The 21,754-nt window shown below is 38.0% G+C and overlaps 1 protein-coding gene across 6 annotated transcripts in view; it reads left to right on the top strand.

Moving 5' to 3' along the window:
• The window catches only part of SATB1 (SATB homeobox 1), a 94,170-nt gene that overhangs the window by 34,740 nt on the left and 37,676 nt on the right, over window positions 1-21,754 (top strand). For all 6 annotated transcript variants that reach the window (XM_036850230.1, XM_036850226.1, XM_036850224.1 and 3 more), the window contains exons 6-8: window positions 7,140-7,251; window positions 9,837-10,291; window positions 17,943-18,155. In XM_036850230.1, coding sequence (XP_036706125.1) covers window positions 7,140-7,251; window positions 9,837-10,291; window positions 17,943-18,155 — 780 coding nt within the window. The remainder of the gene's footprint in view (window positions 1-7,139; window positions 7,252-9,836; window positions 10,292-17,942; window positions 18,156-21,754) is intronic.

The raw sequence follows: 21,754 nt of genomic DNA on the forward strand, positions 1-21,754 counted from the left end.
TTGTATCTCCCAAGAGAATAGCTTAGAAAGCAATAAAGGATCCAGAGGGAAAGATTTGGGGAACATAAGCTAACATCACAAACAGAATATGACACTTAGAAATCCTGCCATTTGCTTCCCATAAATCGAAACCTGATTCCCTTCCTCCCCTCCCCACCCCTCCCTCAATACCAGATGGGGACTACCTGTGAATTTTCAACAAATTCGTTCCATGTCACCATCTCCTATGATGCCTTGTTTGTAGTATTTGATATCCTTTGGGATGAAAAGAAAACCCCATTTTCTGAGAATCCCTATTAAAACAGTATTTGAATGTGGAGTTGATTCCATTTGACCTGAAGTTAAAATTTGACCTTTTAAGTTTCCCACGCGCATCTAAAACCCTGCTGTGAAAATTCAGGCCATAGGCAGGCCGGACCTAGAGAAAGGGGAGGGCCAGCTGAGTGTGTGAAGTTACACTTGTCAAAAGATAAAAATGTAAAGGAATAGAGAGCCAGCAGTTTGACAGATTGTTCAGTAAATGCTCATTTTATTGAAAATTATAAAAAGGTGCTTAATGTCTCTGTGCCATTAATACAATACATAAAAAGGTTACTGTCAAGATTAGTGTTCCAACCCTGAAAATTAACTGCGGGGCTTTATAAAGCATCACTGTGTGTCGCCCGAGAAGTTAAAGGTTTCTGTATATACATTCTGCACGCACAGACATTTATTTCAGAAAACAATTATTTTAGACTTCATGCCAAAGACATTAGCAGTGATGTGCTTTCATTTAAGACATGGATGTACCAGATATATATTACAGACAAGGTAGAACCATGAAAAATCGCCTTACAGAATTAAACCTGTGCAAGATGATTTCCCTTGTGTCTCTGGAGTATTCCGATTCAAAACATACATTCCTTCCTACAGAAGAAGATATTCAGATTCCTTAGTTGAAATTAATTAGCATTCAGAAACCAGATAGCATGTTTTTGGGTATTCATGAGATCTCTGTTTGAAAAAAAAAAAATGTTTTTAACTTGTAGAAATGTGTTGCAACACACAGATGGGAAGAAAAAGGAAAAAAAAAAATCTCTTTAGCAAGCACTGTGTGTAAAAGGAATATTACATTTTGCACGCTCCTGATTGCTCTGTGTAAACAGTTTTTGACATCTGTCTTTATAGTTTTCGAGGAGAGGAAGACTTTGTTAAAAGAATCATTTTTATACAGCAGTCCCCATTTCAGTCTTGCTTTACCTGTATTATGAAAGCAGATGGTCTGCATGTCTTTTGAATATTTATAACTATCAAAAACAATCTCTTGCTATTCACCCTTAGGCTTATGAGATGTCAGGACTGTTCTGGTTGAAAAAAAATCATCTTGGGTGTTTACAGAAAGAGGATTACATTAAGCTGAAATGACTATACATTTTCCAGTTTAATATTTGTCCATCAGCTGTTTAATCGTATTTAGATAATTGTGTAAATAAGATGTTGTAGCTTTTGCCCTCTCTGCTGATGGAGCCTGAAAGCTTTAAACTTGGGTGAACCACCATTTTGTAGAGGCTCTGGCGCCTCTTCCCACCTCAGTCAGACCATCCACAAGTCTTTAGTAAGTTTTGATCATGATATCACAGTCCTGTTAAAAAAAAAAAAAAAAAAAAAAATTTGTGCACGGAAAACCTGTATGGAGATCACATGAATACTAGGGAGCTGCCGGCTTCCGGTACAGGCTGTGTAGTTTATTAGAGTATACTGTAATATGCAAATAGGGTCCAGCGCTCCAATTACCCTTTAAAGATGGCACGGCTTTCTCTTTCTTCTCCATGAGCACGCAGCGCTTTGAGGGTATTTTGGAAAACTTTTGGTATAGTCGGGGTTAACTGGTTTTTTGACTGGAAGCTGAGCAATCAGAGATAACAGATTTTGCTGTGGTTGGTTGATTTGGCAGAAAAGCATGAACAGTTTTGGTTTAAATGATTGAATAACCTGATTAGCATTGTTTGGGGGTGGGTTTTTTTGTTGATGTTAAAGGCACAGCAAAGCAACTATAAGGGTAATCAGATCACTCTCTTTCCCCAGTTATGAAGCTTTTTTTCAGAAGGCCTCACCTCTCCCCCAACCTCTTCCTTGGCTCCTAAGATGACCAAGGAGAAAAATAAAAAACTCTCTTCCTTCGGTTTTCTAAATGTGTTATAAATACATACTTAACAGTGTACGTCCTATTCTAGCGGGGGGTTGACAGGATAGAATATTTTGAAAAAATTATGTAACCTCCACCAATTCCTTATGGGTTTGGGGGTTGTTTTTTGTTTTTCAAATGCAGAGACCTGCAGTATTTGAGAGCAAAGGTTCAGAATGTTCTAACCATATCGAAGTCAGGCTGTAGAAAAATTCCACCCTTACCTTTTCACAATTAGAAAGGTTATAAATAATGTATTTGGCTGAAAAGGAAGCTCAGCCTGTGGCAGATGGTATCATTCTAGAGAACCAGGGTTTCTGTGAAGATGGCATTCTTTCAGATCGGAACTCGAGCAGACTCTCAGAAAGAGCCGGAGCTCCTCATAGGGCGCAGACATGTGCTTTATGGATCTTAGAAAAGCTTACAACTTGGCTCCTGGGATGAGAATATTGTGTCACACTGGGGTTAGGAGACCCACAGCCAATTTCTGCCGACTTCCAAACTGTATTTCCTGACGCTGGAAGCTGGGGCCTCTTCCTTGGTTTGTGTTCCTGGGTAGCATTTGAACTTGGGATTTAAACCGAAGGAGTTTTATCAGCCTGGTTATTTTAGTCCCTGAACGTGGATGCTTTCCACAGACTGGCCACCAAATAAGAAGACTTGCCAGGCAAGTCGTGCCCTTTTCCCAGTGCTTTGGAGAAGCTCGTATAAATAGACACCCAGAGATCTGGGAGAACACGAGCACCCAGCTCGGTGACTTCCAAGACATCTGTGAGGAAGTAGCTTCAAAAACCTGGAAGGGAGCTCTTGCAAATTCAAGAACAAAGGTTCTTCAAACTCTTTGAGTTCGAGCTTGACAGCTAAAACTGATGGATCGAAAAGATTCCCTGTGACAATTAATCTAACATTACCTTTGACCTTTAAGAAAACAGAGAGGAGGACTTTCTGGTAGCCTGCAGTTAATGACTTATTTCATTGACCTTTTATCGATCACCAAATAGGTGCCCAGCCCTGTGATAGGTCCAGGCTATATGGAGATAAGCCCCAGGGCTCACCCACCTAGTAGGAAATAAACAGCGTGACGGGTGCCATAGAGGTTCTATGTACGGGATGTTTGGGCTGTCAGGAAGAGCCTTGCAGGAGTCCGCACTGAAATTGTATCCTGGGTGAGCAGCTGTTAGCTAGAGATGGAAGAGGACATGGATCAAATAAGTCAGAGGAGTGGTGTGTATCTTCCTGATGTCAGCTACCACCTGGTACCTACTGGCCAGCTTTGGAAGATACCACCAAATTGCAATATTGAAACAAATGGAAATGCTCTTTTTCATTGATGTTTTCCCTTGACCCGACTTGTTATTGAATCATTTAATTTGTATCCTCTTTGTTCTTTCATAAGAAAATTTCTTTGACTTAAAATACATCATTTGAAAATTGTATCTAAGACTCATATGTTATTTAAAGCATAGTCTTTCGACTGATCCGAAATGTGATCACATAATAAAAGCCAATGAAGAGGGAGGCGGAGGGTTGTCATAGTAATTAACTTCTCTTAAGTCCATACTCCGTATGTTCCAGGCTCTGTGCTAATTGTATCACATTCATTGTTTTATTTATTGTCAGTCCAAGTGGAGATAGTATGTCTCTTCAAGTCATTATTTTTCTAGTGACTTGTTGAGTTCCAGGCACATAGCAGGAGTTCCATAGATATTTGCTGGATGAATGAAAAAAAAAAATGCCCATATGAATAGGTTCTCAGAACAGCCCCAAGAGGTGACTGCTGCTGACATTCCCGTTTATTACTGGGAATTGTCATAGTGGTCAATTAATCTGACCGAGGTCACACTACCAGTATGTGATACATCTTGGACTTGAATGCAGGTTTAGCTGATTCTGCTTCATCAAATGAACATTTAGTGTGTATTTAATACATGCCAGGCATTTGGGCTGGAAAGTAATACAGAGCCCCAGACCTGCATGGACTCATAGCTTAGTGAGTAATCTTTTTAGTTAGTGATCTTTTTAAACTACATAGTGTCTCCTTTTGATTGACAGAAGAATCCCAAGCCTCTTTCTCAGAAACATAGATCTTTGTTTACCTACCCCCTATCCATCCTCAGCCTGTAGGAAAGTATTATCAATCTTGACTTTCTCTTCTTTGTATTATCAAAACAAGAGGTGTTTCTTTATGATTTTCCAAATTTAAGATACAGGACTGAATGTGATCTTTCAAATACCATGTGCCTCCCAAGATTCTGAAATCTCTCTTCCCTGCCTTTAAAACTGATAGACCTAGTTAGATGCCATGCCTAAGCCTTCAGTGGGGATTTTACCACAGGGAAAAAAAATGTCTCATGCAGTGGCTGTCTGAGCAGTTTAGTTGGACATATCACTGCATATTGTTCCAGTAAAAATAGAGGTGACCCCAAGTTACCTGAATTATGGACTATTTCCCGGCCCCCTAAAAGCACAGAAAGATAGAGAATCTAGAAAGTTGCTTTGGCATGCGTCATAACCTGTGGATTAGCTTTTGACTTATGTCTCACTTAGGCTAATATTTACGTTATTCAGAGTTTCCCTAAGCACACACCACTTGACAGAGAAGAAAGCATCCAGAAAGTCACTTAAGGACAGAGCCTACCAATTTAGGGTTAAACGAGGGCAGGGGGAAGCTTTGATGAACACGCACATATGGATATTATTTTCCACATATGGGTAATAATGAACTACATAGCACTGTTACATATGGGCTCTAGTTTTATAAAAATATTTCAGATGTTTTTTTTTTCTTTTTCCCACACATTGTATATTTTTCTTCCTCCCCCACCCCCATATATTTTCCACTCTTGCTCTACTGAATCCCATTAAATTGAAATGATCTGTTTACATATGTCTTCCTAATAGACGGTAAACTTCTTGTAGGCAGAGGCTGTATCTTATCTGCACTTGTATCCCTAGTACCAGCCAGGGACGTAGTAGGTGCGCAGCAAAGAGCAAATCTCATAGATGGAACCATTGGCAAAGTCAGGTAGCCTGGACATTTGTCAGAAACCTCAGCAAAATTTTGATATTTCAGACTTTTCTGGAAACTAAGACATAAGCTACATCTAAAATTTACATGTACTATTATGTTAACATTTAAGAATCTGCCAGCATGTCTAAGTTGAAGAGTAATAATTTTTAAAACATTGGACCAAAGTAGAAGAACATGGGCTCTCACCCATTTGCAGAATCACGGTGATCCATCAGCCATCTCAGTAGTTTTGTTAGTGTCTGACGTTATTGATCCATCGTTACAATAGAGTAAGTGTGATTGAAGCTGACGGATTGTTAACTGGATCAGGTAATCTTCTGGGTCTGGTTTTGGCAACCTTGCTAAGTATCTTTTTGTACCTTGGACTGAGGGACTCTCTTAGGTCTGGATTAATGGCAGAGTATCGTGAGCACATTAAGAATGTCTTTTTAGAGAAATGTAAAAATGACTATGTAGTAGAAAGTGTCAAAAAAAAAAAAAAAAGATAATCATAGTGCCTCTTAGGAAAGATAGCCATGTTTTACATCAGTAATGTAACTCCAGCTTATCCTTCATTGGAAGTTCTTCAAAGATCCCCAAGGTTTACATATTACGGGAATGTGTGCATGTTACAAAATTAACACTGATGCCGGATGTCAGGAGAATGAAAATCGAAAGAGCTCTACATTAGAAGTAGCTTAAAGAAGATAACGATGTAAAAATCCTTTTGTCCCCAAACTGGCTTTTCTGGTTGTTCCCCGCCTTCTGTAAACCGTTTCACCATAGACCACCTGAAGTCTGAAATGTAAGTTCTCATGTTTCTACACACAGGAGTGGAGGACAGATTGGCTCTGCAAAGTCTAATTATTCCTACGACTCAATTGGAAATTAATTTAGCCGCTACTAGAGAATGAGTGTTGTGGCTGGAAATAACCATGATCAAGTCACTGAAATGACCAGAACCAAAATTTCCTGGGAAGAAATACTTTTCTTTGTTGAAAATGAGTTTAAAAAAAAAGACAAAACTAGTAATACATCAAAATCATTGTCTTTCTTCATTTTTCTATGTTAAACTGTTGACTCCATTTTCCAAGCTTTTGTTATTAGAAGCAGTATTCAGACAAGTGACAAAATAGGGCGTTTTCTTTTTTGTGGTATCCTTGAGAGATGAGTCACCATGAAATGCGTATTTTTAAAAATGATACAGTTAGTTTGAAATTCAAAACCCAAGCTTTACTATATATGAAGCTAGCAATAAGATTGCAGCATATTTTTTTCTTCTGTTAGAGGATCTTTGTGAATAGTTTTTCTCTTCTTAAATGTGGTCAGTCAGGCTTGCAACAGTGTTAGTTTACCTCCAAGTGAAACCCAGATACTATGAGTGGAAAGTGCAAGGGGTGTTTCCCAAACTTTAGTGGGCACGCGAATCCCTGGGGATCTGATTAAAATGCAGGTGCTGCTTGACCAGGTCTGGGGTAGGGCCCAATATTCTGCATTTCTAATAAGCTTCCAGATGATGCTGATATTATGGTCCCTGGGCCATCCTGGGAGTTGCAAGGATGGAGAATTTAGTCACGAAACCACAAAGTGGCATTTATTTATGAATTACAATCAGAAAGTCGTCTCCAAGTATTTGGATTTATTGGGATCGGTGGAAGTTTGAAGTTTGTCCGCCCTGGAACAGATGACATTGGTGGAGGTCCCATACATACTAGAGCAAAGTCTGTGGGTGTGATCATTTTATACCAGTCTCAGTGGACTGTTGCTTTCTACTTAAATAAAGCATTTGATGCTCTACTTACTGACTTTGAAGAAGTCGTGGCTTTAGGCTACAGTGTGAAACAAAAATGTATTGGTACTCAGTGGATGAAAAATAAGTTACAGTTTCCACAATTGAAATCATGTCTGTGTTCTGTCTTGTGCCGCTGTGTATTACAACTGTTTCCATCCCCCCTCTTCATGCAGAGTATGATTTCTTCCATTGTGAACAGCACTTACTATGCAAATGTCTCAGCAGCAAAATGTCAAGAATTTGGAAGGTGGTACAAACATTTCAAGAAGACAAAAGATATGATGGGTAAGCAGAAAACCGTTGCAGCGGTGGGTACATACCATTACGTGTCATTTGGGGGTTTATCCAAGTTGCATGTAAAGCCAGGTCTTGTGATTGCCCAATTAGAGATCAATTTAGAATGTTTCTTGGAGGGTGGGGAGTGGGTCTGAGTATAATGAGATAATTAAATTCAATAAATGTTTGTGTTTAAATCAGCCCAACTGACTTGGTTGTCAGACATGCAGGAGATGGAGGCGAGGCGGGGTGGGGGGAGCTGTCATTTTTTAACATCTCAGTGAAGACCTAACCAGGCCTTGAATAACTAATATTGGCTGTGGGTTCTCTCGGAGATAAATCATGCTTTTATGTTTTTTTGAGTTTTGTTTGAGAGAAAGGGAAAGTGCCAATTTTTACACCCAATTTTTGAGGGTATCCAATTGTATTTATAGTCTCCACAGTTGAGATCAAGTGATGTTTACAGCTATAGTCTCCAGCCCCCGCAGACAGGCACTTTGGTGAGCTACTGCTTTACCATCCGTAACCAAAGAACCATTGCATCACTTCTAGACTCTCAATGCCATGGCATCCTATCTTAACATGTAACTTTAGGTCAATATTTGTTACGCAGGAAATACATTAAAATTATCTGCAGTGTGAAGTGACAGATAAAAGTTGTGCGTTGTACCCTAGCATTTAGATTATGCCATTTCTCCCTGTTGCGTTTGTTAGTGTTCGTTAAAGCAAACATTGTGATTAAGGTTAATGTTTTCATTTCTATTAAGGTTTTCTTTCACATACTTGTACCTTCCAAATAAAATGTTTTCAAATAATATAGGAATGGGATGTTTAATATGCATAGCATTACGTTGTGTTTTAAGTCTATTTCTGTTTACGTCCATTACGTTCATTTAGTAAAACAATAATAACTTCTCCTGAAGATTTTAAGAGGCAAGAGAACCTGAATTTTGAGCCTGTTTTAGCTTTTAATATTTGAAGCAAAACCATCCATCTACCAAAACAGATTCTTTGCCGTTTATAGCTTAGAGCTGTAATGAAGACAATGCATCATTTTTTGGAATAATTGCTTGAGTTACTATTCCCTATGAATGGCCCACTTGGGCTGATATCACTGGTAGAAATGGAAGGTTTCTTCCCCAATGCTTAGTTATATTTTGCATGTATCAGTGACTATAGCAATATGATAAGTTCCTCTAAATATAAAGCCTGAATATTTAATAAAAAGAGAAATGATGATTAAAATCAACCCAGAGTCCACACATGGGAAGCATGGTGTACTATTTATTTATTTATTGGCCGCACCGCATGGCTTGTGGGATCTTAGTTCCCCAGCGAGGGATCAAACCCGGACCCCACAGCAGTGAAAGTGCGGAGTCTTAACCACTGGACCGCCAGGGAATTCCCATGGTGTACTATTTAGAAGGACTCACCTACTGACCATCCTCAGCCTTTCAGGTCAAGAGCATCAAAGCAGTCTCTTCCTTGTAGCAGGAAAGCAGTTGACACACCTACTGTTCACTCTCAGCCAGTCCCTGTGAGGGATCTAGCCAAGGGAGAAACGTTCGTCCTTTGTGGGTGCTAATAAATTGCAAGATGGTGACAGTATCACCATTGCATCAGAGTGACTCCCCACCCCTTCCTTGAAAGATTGTCGTAGCATCTGGTGATGGTCACAGCTTCTTCAAGAAGCATTTGGGTCTTAGCAACACTGGGTATGCTGGCTTGCAGTACATTAAGTGCTTTGCTTCATTCTAAGAAATATTTGCAGCTATACCCGTCATCTAACATGATAGTTAGAATTCAGCAAAACAGGACGTATAAGAAACCCAGCCCAGTGTTCAGCGTGCACTGAGTTATCATTACTGATCATTATGACCACTTTTATTATTTATTATATTGATTACTTTTTTATATTAACGGCTAGGTTAAAATTGAACATAAGTAACATTTGTGTACTCTTTTTTCTTGCAAACTTTTTGCCTAGAGTAGTAACGGTTAATGTATATATTATGAGAAAATACTTGCATATTTCTTTTTTCTACAGTTGCATATGATCTTTTCCTAGCTCCGCTCACTCTTTCTAGTTGCCGTTAAGCAAATAGTGTTCTTCTAGAAGCGACTTTTTTTTTTTTTTGGGCCGCATGCACCACGTGGCTTGCAGGATCTTAGGTCCCCGACCAGGGATCGAACCCAGGTCCTCAGCAGTGAAAACGCCAAGTCCTAACCACTGGACTGCCAGGGAATTCCCTAGAAGCTGTTTTAAAATAAATGTTGCCTTATAAGAAGTAAGAGTGAATAATCGTTTGACCCCCAAACTAGTCACATTAGAATTTGAAAATAATTGATTTCCGGCCTTAAATGTAAACCACATTATCAAACTAGAAAGTGTTATCCCCCTTTCAAAGTTTGTGCCATGGTGCAGAAGACAAAAGTAAAAACATAGCCAGTTGCATTCCATCTTGAGATGTTCTTAGTTTCCTCGGACCTTGGGTGTGCCCTGTGCCTTCTGTCTGTATTAGGGAATGATGGGAGATCCTTATCAATGCAGATCACTGTTGGCTCAATGTGATTTTCCTTCTCGTCCACTTCAGTGGAAATGGATACTCTCTCTGAACTATCCCAGCAAGGTGCCAACCACGTCAACTTTGGCCAGCAGCCGGTCCCAGGGAACACCGCGGAGCAGCCCCCGTCCCCCGCGCAGCTCTCCCACGGCAGCCAGCCCTCTGTCCGGACCCCTCTTCCCAACCTGCACCCTGGGCTCGTGTCAACGCCCATCAGTCCTCAGTTGGTCAACCAGCAGCTGGTGATGGCTCAGCTGCTGAACCAGCAGTATGCAGTGAACAGACTTCTAGCCCAGCAGTCCTTAAACCAACAGTACTTGAACCACCCTCCCCCTGTCAGTAGATCTATGAATAAGCCTTTGGAGCAGCAGGTTTCCACCAACACAGAGGTGTCTTCCGAAATCTACCAGTGGGTACGTGACGAACTGAAACGGGCAGGAATCTCCCAGGCAGTATTTGCACGTGTGGCTTTTAACAGAACTCAGGTCAGTTTTGTTTTATGTGTAAATGGTTCCTCTCTCTCTTCTTCTCTTCCTTCTTTCATCCCATCTATACTGATGTTTATGCTCTTACTTTGTACTAACATTTTTTTCCTTCTCTCCCTGTGGTCATATTGTCTGTACCTGGGGGTGCCTACATTTTATCATTTCTCTCCTTATCGTAAACCTCTTCTACCAAGAGGAAGCTGTGTACAAATCGATCCTGATTCAGGGGCCTTGAAAGAATAAATATCGAAAATATTTCAGACTGACATTACCTATGCTTTTATATAATGGAATTATAGACTGTTAGTAGCAGATTGAGAAAGGTTTCAGGACTTGGTCAAGGCCGTTGGTAGGGCTCCAGGCTTCTAGCCCACTATCCACCTTTCCTAGACCAGAGATCAGCAGACCTTTTCGGTAATAGGCCAGATAGTAAGTATTTTAGTCTTTGAGGGCCATAGCAGCCATAGACAGAAATGCATGGTGTGGATATGGTGTTTCAATAAAACTATTTACAAAACAGGCCCTGGGGTAGGCTTGGCCTTGGAGGCCTTAGCTTGAGACTTCTCACTGAGATTTGCATATACCCTTTGTGTTCACACCTTTGTCCTCCTGGGCAAATTCCTGTGAAGATATTATCAGCAAGGAAGATGTTTAGCAGGATGTGGAGAAAGGGTGATATACAGGAGAAGACCTAATATAAAGACATCTGAAAAGCCCTAAAAAAATTGATTCCATTAAACACTGAATGAGAGGATTTTTTTTAAATGTCTTTTTTTGGAAACTAGTATGATATGTACATGGTGTTTATTACACACACACACACACACACACCAGAAAAACCCCAGAAGAACATGTAACTTTGATTAGAATGAGGACATTATGTCCTTTTAACTTTCTTGTTTTACCACTGTTCTTTCTTCTGTCAATTTTTTTTTTTTTTGGCCTGACTCATACTTTCCTTTCGTATTTAAGTCATTTTGTTTATTACATGATTATAAGAATAAAATCCGGGTACAAAAATATCTAGTATTAATTCCTTGCTGGCAGAGTTTCCATACCTAGGAGAATCCCAGCTGTGACTTATTTTTGGCTTGCCTTCACTGGATTGAAACTTAGGAGGCCTTACAAAGCCTTTAACTCAGTGTTTTCAGTTTCTCTAACTGTTTTTTGGACATCATCTGTCTGTGTTTAAAAGGGTGGTTGCAAAGTTATTTCTCAGGTTAAAATTGTACGGTTTTACCTAGTTTTATTAATATATCTTTACAACTTAAAAAGGTGTTCATTATTCGCTGGTAAATTTAATATGACACCCCTATTCAGTTGGAGGGTCGTTATTTTAAAAACATTTTAAAAATGAATGGATGAAAGAATCAAGTCAGCCTTCTAGCTCCTCCTGTTTCTGGCAACATCCTTTGTTTTTGTAACTAGCAGTAACTACCAGTAGTTCTCAGTACTGGGCAAAAACTAGGCAGGTCTCTGCCTAAAAGTTGCTTGTTGAACTGAATTGAAAGCCCACAAAGACAAGCATTGACATGGACACAAATGACTCACAGATTGAGTGGAAAGCATTTTGGAAATTGAGCAAATTGTTATTTCTTAAAGGACCAAGGAAAATGTGTTTTATGTAGCAAAGAGAGTCCAGCTGAAGGTGAAAAGGGTAAGGTCACCACCCATCAGTGTGTTTTTTCTTCTGTGGGGCTGTAATGTCCCAGGCATCACCCTGGAGAGTGACCATTTGCTGTCCTTGGGTTTTCACGTGGACAGATTCCACAGATATCAATAGGGTTTGTTACTGGAAAAAAAGACAAGAGTTCTCTATTTTATACACTATCAATCTCTTCGAAAAGATGGTTATCTCTGTGGTTAACATTGAAAACAGTGACTTAATGTTTTCAAGGGAGAGAGGAGAATGAAACCCGGGTGCAGCTTGATACCCATCTCTTTATTAATAATAGCCAGTTGAGAAAGAGTCATTACCGAAAAATTGGCTGGAGCCCCGGATGACAGAGGGGTTTGGTTTTAAACCTGTATAGAGGTAATTGGGACTCCTCCGTCGAAGTGGATGATGGGCCATGTTTGAAGATGTCTGATTTCAATGAGAGTCATTGTCTGTGTATGTATATTTAAGAGTTCACTTTGGGAGAATTCACTTTGGAACACGCAAGCATGCATGCCTTTTCGGTGGTCATACCAAAACGCTGTGCACACTCACATGTACACACACAGCTGCATTTATTTTAATGATTATACATTCATATGCGTGTATGTAGTATGTTTATTTCAAACTATGCATTTCAATAAAAGCAGGTGCATCGTGAGAGTGTATGGTGTGAGTGTGGAGGGTGAAAATACACATGCTAATGCATATGTATAGAGCAGGAGCTCTGCAGAGTTAAACCACACAGACACATTTGTGTGTACTTATTACAGTGTGCAATTCCGGCTCCAGGTTTTAAAAAAATTAATGTAAAATATGTACATACAAATGCAAAGTTCTCTGATGTGATGGGATAAAGACACTGGCATCCTATAAACAGTATGTTAAAACATTCATGTAATAGATAGTGCTGTTGTGAGTTGAGAATATCGACAGCTCTGTATAACTTTAAAATCCTGGGTCTCATCTTTCAACTCTTCATTGGAGAATTTTCTCATCAGCTTAATTGGGTCTCCTGAATTAAAACATACCCTCTCTTTTAAGACATTCCTGTATCACTATTTTTTTAAAAAAAGTTGAAAACAAAAGAAAACAAAAAGATGAAAAAAAAGTCTACCTTTTCTGAAAGTTTGTGATGAAATTTATATAATTCCTTGCTTTAAGGATGTTTCCCCCTTCTGAATTGATGGGCATATGTTCTTTAATTGCTACGGAAGGTACCAGCTTTTAGCATCTGTCATTCATTCAGTTATGCCTACTTGATGTCTTTTTAATGGAAACCCATGGCTAAAATTAATTGCTGAAGCTTCTAGGTTTATACTTTTCAATTCACTCCTCTATTATTGCTATTTAAAGGTCATGATAGAAGAAAATATATTCTTTAGTGCTGCCCCCCCCTTTTTAAAATAAATCCCATAGTTTAACTCTGATCCCATTCTGTGGCTTTTTCCCCTTTTTTCTCCCCCCTCCTCTTGTCTTTGGCACACTTTATTTTCCAGTAAAATAAAGAATGAAGATGGATTATTCAAAACTGATAACAGTAATGGACCATCATGTAATGTTTTATTGAATTTGAGTTCTGTAAATTATGTGGTGGAGAGAAATTTGCCTGCTTAAGTATAACAGAAATTGTTACTGTGTTCCTATAATTCTTCACAGTGTAATTTAAGAAAAGTCCACTCTCCATATCACTATTGAATAAAAGGTAAAAAGGTGCTATTACCCCAACGTGACAGCTCTTGTTTGGCCTCCCAACCGACAGAGATAAATGTGTCTGCTTATAACTTGCTTGGCCTGAGTCCAAGGTAGGAGGTGGAGTTTGAAAGTAGTCTTTCACCTGGACGTGTGATTAAAAATTCACCAAACAAGAGGCAGGTAGCCTTGAAGAATCTTCTACATGTTTTATTTTCAGAGGGAGGTTTCATCAAATCATATTCTCCTTCTGAGGGCTTTGAAGTTCCATGAAGCTGATAAAAATCTATTTGAATCAGTGATTATGTTCAAAGAGGAGACAAACGGGAGGCCAGACAGGCTTTTTGTTCATATTGGCAGTCTCTTTCGCTTATCTGCTGTTTTAAAGAATTCATAATTAGCTTTTGGAAGTACTGATAATATTTATTGAAGGTTTTTCTTTCTTTTCCAATACTAATGAATTTTACTTGTAAACTCTTTCTGGAATGTAAAAAAGGTTTAGGAATTCATCAGCAAGTTCACTCTTTAATTGAAAACATTAGAAATCTCACAACCACTATGGAACGGCGATGCAGAATAATTTTACGTTTTCATGTATAGAGCACATATTGAACAATTTGAAGATGTGAAGTGCCATGAAAAGCAGCTTCTCGTTTCCCATAAAATTGATATCCATGAGGTGCTGGTAACATACTACATAATATACAAAATCACAAGTTCTTTTTGGAAACAAAAATGACTAATGATTTTGTTTAATTTCATTCAGCAAATTTATTGAGCACCTATGGGGCATAATATTGGTAACTATTTTAGTCCTGGTATTTCAGCGATAGCAAGTATGGTACATGATGACCTTGACATGCTATTTTTTAGCATGAAGAAAAGTTTTTGGTAAGAGATCTCTCTTACTGTCCACCATGGGGGATTACTACAAATGACCTTGACCTAACTTGGCAAGTCTTAACTGGATTTTCAGTCATGGAAAATGGGAAACAAGGGCCACATACATCTTGAATCCATAAATGTAGCTACTCAAATAACAACAACCCAAACAGGACCAAAACGTGCATTCCCATATCCGGATTCTAATGCCAGTCATTTCGCATCCAGAATTTTCTCAAGTGACATCATTCTCTTTAAAAAAGTAATTAACACATTCTAATCAAAACATTTTCTAATAATATTTTCAAGCATTTCCACCAGGGGGCACTCCCCTCATTGAAAGCCTGGGCCAAAAAAAAAAAAAAACCCAAAAAAACCCGAAGGTTTGTAAAACACCTGGGACTGTCTACACTGTCTGCTTTCGAGCTCTGTGAGTGTCCCAGGATTTGAAATATCCGTCTAGACCTTCAGCACATCCCAGGCGGAAAACCTGCACTTGCTCTAGTTAGAATAATTAAGTGGAAATAAAATTCTTTGCCCAGAAAACATTTCATATGCTCAAATGGGACGTCATGCTAACGTCAAAATATGAGTAGAGAAATTGCTAAATTCTCTCCCAAGTGACCTTCTATCTGTTACTTTAAGCCATACAGGAATGACTCAGTCTCATGTTAGCAAGACTTGATATCATTATGTATTTTTTCATGTGTTGGCTTTCTCACTGTAGTTCTCTGCTGTCTCGGGAAACATTTCTAATGGAAAGAGATGATATTTTGTTATCTGAGATCTCTGAATGTCTAATTTCAAATTTCCCAAATATAATAACATCTGTTTATAGGATCTCTTTTGACCTAAAGTGTTTTGTTTTTTTTAATTGTAGTTGATTTACAATGTTATGTTAGCTTCAGGTGTACAGCACGGTAATTCAGTTTATATATATATATATACTTATATTTATTTTTTCAGATTCTTTTCCCTTATAGGTTATTACAAAATATTGAGTATAGTTCCCTGTGCTATACAGTAGGTCCTTGTTGATTATCTATTTTATGTATATTGATAGTAGTGTGTATGTGTTAATCCCACACTCCTGTTTTATCCCTCCCCCCCTTCCTCTTTGGTAACCATAAGTTTGTTTTCTGTGTCTGTGTGTCTATTTCTGTTTTGTAAATAAGTTCATTTGTATATTTTTTTAGATTCCACATATAAGTGATACATGATACTTGTCTTTCTCTGTCAGACTTACTTCACTTAGTATGATAATCCCTAGGTCCATCCATGTTGCTGCAAAAATTTTTTTTTTAATTACTGAACAATTAGTGTAGATAAACGTCTTACAAAGTGCCACATAACTTTTCACTGAAGGCTCACCTTGAGTACATTATTAATTACCATTAGAATTTTCCCATGGGGAGCATATCTTGTTAAGTTTCTGTCACCCATTTGGAATTTTTTCCTTCTGTGGTCTGAATACACATAATCCATTTAGTAAATATTTATCAAACACTTACGTGGCAAGCATTGTGCTGGGATGACAAAAAAGAATATTAGACTATTCTACTCAAGGAATTTATAATGTATTTATGTGTACTGTATGTTTCTATCTCTTTCTGTAGAGTTAAGATATATTGCTTTGCGAAATACATCTTTTAATATCTTTAAAAATTTGTTATCCCCATTTGATGGGGAAGAGTATAGAGCAAGGGCTATTTTTTTTATACCTATTTTCAAACATTGTTTCTGAGACCTCTATTTCTTGGTTTCAACGTGACACATCAAAAACACAGTCAATCTAATTAGTTGGCCTTGTGCAGATTAAATAGCTGGGTGATTGACTGCCTGTTTGACTGAATTTTAGTTAAATTGACTGGATGTTTTGCTCATGTATAAACACAGTTGCAACATTACTTGTCAGTATTATAAATGAAAGGACAAGTACCCTTCATTCTTCAGTCACATTTTTTAGGGTGAAACTGGCTTCCCTTGCATAGACCAAATGAGAAACTAAAATGTACTCTTAAGCCCCCGAGCCTATTGGAGGATCTTTTTTAATAGCAGCCTATATAGATCATTTTTGAAGTGGACACTGCTTTTATATTGTCTGTACCCAACTGTTATCTTGGGGCAATATGCTACATTTTCCTTGAGGAATTGGGAACAAAGCCAGGTTTGTGCTTCCAGGAAACCATGAAAAAACTCCAATGTTATAACATTGGGGCTTGGTTGTTTTGACATGACACTTTACCTCCCTTTCCTAAATGTACCCTGTTGCCATTTCTGCAGGGTTATTAGAAAGTGAAATTTGCAAATGATATAGAGATCTCCACAACATTTTATTCTGAGCCATATTGTGATAAACTGAAATGTAGAAAGCAAACATGTCTTGGCATTCCAGGCATTTTTTCATGCAGAAGGTTGAAGAGGTAAGGCCTGCTCAGTCCTTATCAAATGGGCAGAAAATGTTTCTAATCCTTGTATTTCATATAAGCTCTTAAACGAAATTGTGGAGAAACACCCATTTTTAAAATGCATTCTTCCAAAAATTAAAGAAGTAGTTAACAATTCTCTGTTATTTGGGGAGGAACACCATAAAGAAGTTTACTAATGGTTTGTGAATTTCTTCTAACACTATTAAAAATGTTGATTCCTCAAGAAATTTGATTATTACAGAATTTGATAATATTCTTTTTCTTGGCATGCTACGATGGATTTTTGCAGTGTGGAAAAGGGGTTATGTATTTCAAATTTAAAGGATGGTTTCTGAAGTTCAGATTTTCAACCTGTTACTCAGAGGTATTGTATAGCAAGCAATGCAGTATAGTTTCCTTAAGCGGTAAATAGAAAGAATCACTCGTCATTGACTCCAATAATTTGAAAACCAAGGAATAATGTAAAATATTGCCTGCAAAAACATAGCATAAATCTTAGATGATGCTTTAGTGATATTCTTTTTCCTAGTATGTTACTATTCATTTTCGAGTATTTTCTTTGTAAATCCTACTTCTCTCGAAATGGCTTTGTATCTTTACATATTGGGCTGTTGGCATTCCACTGCCTTTGTCTAGGCAGCTTGAGAACTATACAGTTCAGTGCTGTCGTATTATGAGCATTTCATTTATTCTTAACTTGCCTCAATCCTCTCTCTGTGAAAGATTTCATGGCAAGTTAAGCTACTCAAAGGAAGGAGACCAATTAGGCAGTTGCAGTTTATGTTATATGTAAAGCAGACGCTTAATAAAATTAAGAATACAATTGAGGCTCTCTTCTCTACCACTTCAATTGTAACTAATATATTCCTATGTGGAATTAATGCTTCTGACTGTTCATTTTCTGAACAGAGTGGGGAAGAAAAGGAAAGGATCACCGCGGGCTGGGCAGAGCATGGGGGCAAGCTTATCCTGTGCCTTTTATTCCCTGCAGGGCTTGCTTTCAGAAATCCTACGAAAGGAAGAGGACCCCAAGACTGCATCCCAGTCTTTGCTGGTAAACCTTCGGGCTATGCAGAATTTCTTGCAGTTACCGGAAGCTGAGAGAGATCGAATTTACCAGGATGAAAGGGAAAGGAGCTTGAATGCAGCCTCAGCGATGGGTCCTGCCCCCCTGATAAGCACACCGCCCAGCCGCCCTCCCCAGGTGAAGTCTCTTTTTCTTCCTCACCTTTCTGCTTTTTGTTTTTGTTTTTTTTTTTTAAAAAAAAAGTCTAAGGAAGAATCTCAACAAGCATGAGAAAGGTAGATGGATAGGGATTTTTTTTTTTTTTGATAGTAATTCATAGACTTGCTTGAGGAGAATTTGGTCCCAGCTCACTAATTCTGATATAAAAACAAGCAGCTACTAATTAGATAGAGGGAAAAAAATTGCTTTGTATTGCTTCATTTGGGGGGTTCTTTGGGGGTGAAAAGTCATCTTTAGATGGGATACTTGGCTCTACTACTATTAAGTAAAAAGGTATTTTAAACTCAATAGGAAAAAAAAAGTAATGAAGTCCATTTTATCCCTGCGCGTTTTAGAACCACCATTTGAATAGTAAATAAATAAAAATAAATAATTCCATTTGTATTTATGCTTTCCAATACCAACTGCAGCTGGTACCAATTACACATCATCTCGTTTGTAATCTTTCATAATTAAGTTTAATACAATCCTTGAAGGCAGCTTTAAATGGGGCTGATAAGGAATTCCATCCATATTCCCAGAAATGGGCACATTTTCTATTTTCCAAATTTTTGCACTTTTTAGGAAGGACAAAAGTCATCTGCCAGGTAGTTCTGTGTATGCGCATCTGTATTTTTTTTTAATCAAGTTTAAAAGGTAGCCTCATAACTATTATAAGAATTGAGAAGTTAATTTTCAGTACAACTATTAGATACAAATTTGAGAGTGGATTAGATGTAAGATCCACAAGCAAATATATTTTTTACACATTTAATTTGTGGCCTGTGCAACTCTTAAAAATGAGGTCAGCTAAAACGATGGAAAGTAAATATGGAATACTAATTAAAAGTGCTTATGTAACATAATGTCATAATGAAATTATCTCTTAATGTTAGTTTCATCAATAGTAAAAAATGGTCATCCATTTCCAAGTATAGAGATATAACTCAACACTAAAAATGAAACTGCCATAGATACTCCATAAATAAGAAATAGACATAATATACAGCCACTTGTGGAGGGTCTTAAACTGCATATTGTAATGTTCTGAAATGATTATTGTTTAGAAACATCCCAAAGGTTCATTTTCTCCATTTTATTCAATGAAAATCAATTAAGTCTTGATGTCTATAGGAGCAGGCAATAAGGAAGGCATTGCTGTAATTGTAAGAAGGACATGTTTCTCTAGCAGAAAAGAATGGCACCCAAATACATGCATACGTATCCATCTGCCAACACACACACTTAACTGAATTTGATCTGTTAAGCCTTCAATACAATATTTCTTACCAAAAAGAATGAGGAACTCTTTATATACATATATGACTTTTGTAAGAGTGATTAAACAAAAAATACTGTATTTGGACTTGATTGAACACTGAGTTTGTGTTGTTTAGAGTTATCATATGTACCATCATTAGTTAATTTTGCAGTTGCAGTCATCATTGGAAAGCCTCTGGGCAGAGTTATTTTACTTATCACTTAATCTTGCAATACTAACAAAAGAAGGGCTTACTTAAGACCAGTGTGAATTTAAGCTTTGAGCTGCTTCTTTTTTTTTGTTTTAATCTATCCAAATATTTGACTTAGTAGTTCCTTAATATAGCTTTTGTTTTCTAATTTTTCTAGGATTTTAATGCTTTTATTTGTTTTCCAGATATGATTCTGCTTTCCTTACTCATCAAGTTTTTTGTTTTTTGTTTTTTTTAGCCAAAATTACATTAATTCTTAATTGTGATATTTATTTTTGTATACTATTAAGATACTCTGGGTTGCTTTCCTATATGTATGTCTAAAGACTATACCTGCTGATAAGTTGGGATAGAAAATATAATTTATTTTGGCCTGAATTACTGATAAACTGGTTGAGCCACCCTCAGCTGTATGTGTTTGTTCTCAAGAGGGGGTTGAGACCAAGCCTTTAGCTGGGATATTTAGCCAATGTTGAATGTACTTAGATACTGTAGATTCTTAGTGAAGCTATTTCAAAGAAAAGAAGTTTCTATTAACACAATATTATTGGCCATCTAACCACATTCTGAAATGATTATCTGATATGTGTGAATAATTTTATTTCACTGCTTCATAGAGAATCCCTTTGCATTCCTTAATTTTATCATAACAGAGCTCACAACCAGTTTGTTCACCTTTTACCCTTTGACAGTGATTCAATGGATTAAATTTTAGGGACTTTTTAATGTATTAAATGTATTATCAATGTAAAATGAGTACTTAGGATTTGGAAAAACGGGTTACAGAGCAGTTGAGTTAGTACTGTTTTGCAGCAGTTGAAATCCAGCGCTTAACCTGGAACCAATATACCACATATAAGGTTTTCATGTGCTTATTTACAAATGACTAAAATGGAAGGGGAATAAAGGAGGAGACCACAGGTATAGAAAAGGACTGCAGGATTTTGTCTTTTTATATTTTATATTTTGCCAGAGGGGAATCTGTGTGAAATCACTCTGCGTTTCATTTCCACCCCCTCCCCGCCCCCCCTGCCAAATGAAGATATTCGAAATCTGTTTTGAGACTAGCCTTTGGCTTGGGTTGGACCCGAACAGGATTTCTTTCTAATGCTTGTTGAAGGCAGAGGTCCCTTGGGGCTCACTGAAGACCCAGGACACCTTTAGGCCTGAGAGACTGGATTATCTAACAGTTTCTCTGAAGAGTTTAGGTCATATGGAAGATGATTGGGATGTCCCTGGGTCCTGCCAGACCAAGGACCTAAACCATTGAGGAACTCAGATTATAAATCATCTTCAAGAAGGGGCTTCCTTCAGGCCCCGGGTGTTATTCTTCGGAGAACCTCACCAGGGAAAACCTAGACCAGCCTCAAGAAGCTCTTGGCTGGCTTTACCTAGGCGAGATGGGTCCTGTGCCTCACGCTTCGGTAGGGGTAACCACACCAGGGGCTTTGTCTTCTGGCTGGGGCAGTAGGCCCCAGGCCAGACCTGTTTGTTGAAAGCATATTTTCACAATATACATGCTCTAATTCAAGAAATATGAATACCTTGCGCTTGATAATGATTCACAGTTTTCTAAGCACCTTCACGCACATGAATTCATGGAATCATTAGACTAACCTTTTGGTAGGAGAAAAATGAGAGAAGTCAAATACTTAAGTTTTCAAATCCCCTATTCAGTCTGATGCTCTTTCCCCTACCTCAAGCCACTTCCCAGAAGACAGACATTTTAGAAAGGAGAGAATGAAACCTGGGGACTCTTTCTGTTTGTCAGAGAGGATGAGAAGTTTTCTTGTTAGGTTAGAAAGAGGAACACATGTGAAATATTCTTCTGATAGAATACATTGAATATTTGACAAATGGTCCACGTTGGAAGACTTTAGACAGTTGGGCATTTCTGAGATTGTAGAGGAAAGAGCCCTTTCCAAACTTTGGTAGTAGGAGTATCTGGGAGAAACCAGTCCCTCCAAAGCTCCATGGCCTTAAAGATTTCTTTTCTGACTATCACTTAGCAAATTTTCCAGATGAGTTTACAAGATGAATCTTATTAATAGTAATTAATTATTATTTTCTGGAAGTTGTCTGTTGCACTAAACATACCCATTTTAA

The sequence above is a fragment of the Balaenoptera musculus genome, chromosome 4 (assembly GCF_009873245.2).
Source record: "Balaenoptera musculus isolate JJ_BM4_2016_0621 chromosome 4, mBalMus1.pri.v3, whole genome shotgun sequence".
Lineage (NCBI taxonomy): Eukaryota > Metazoa > Chordata > Mammalia > Artiodactyla > Balaenopteridae > Balaenoptera > Balaenoptera musculus.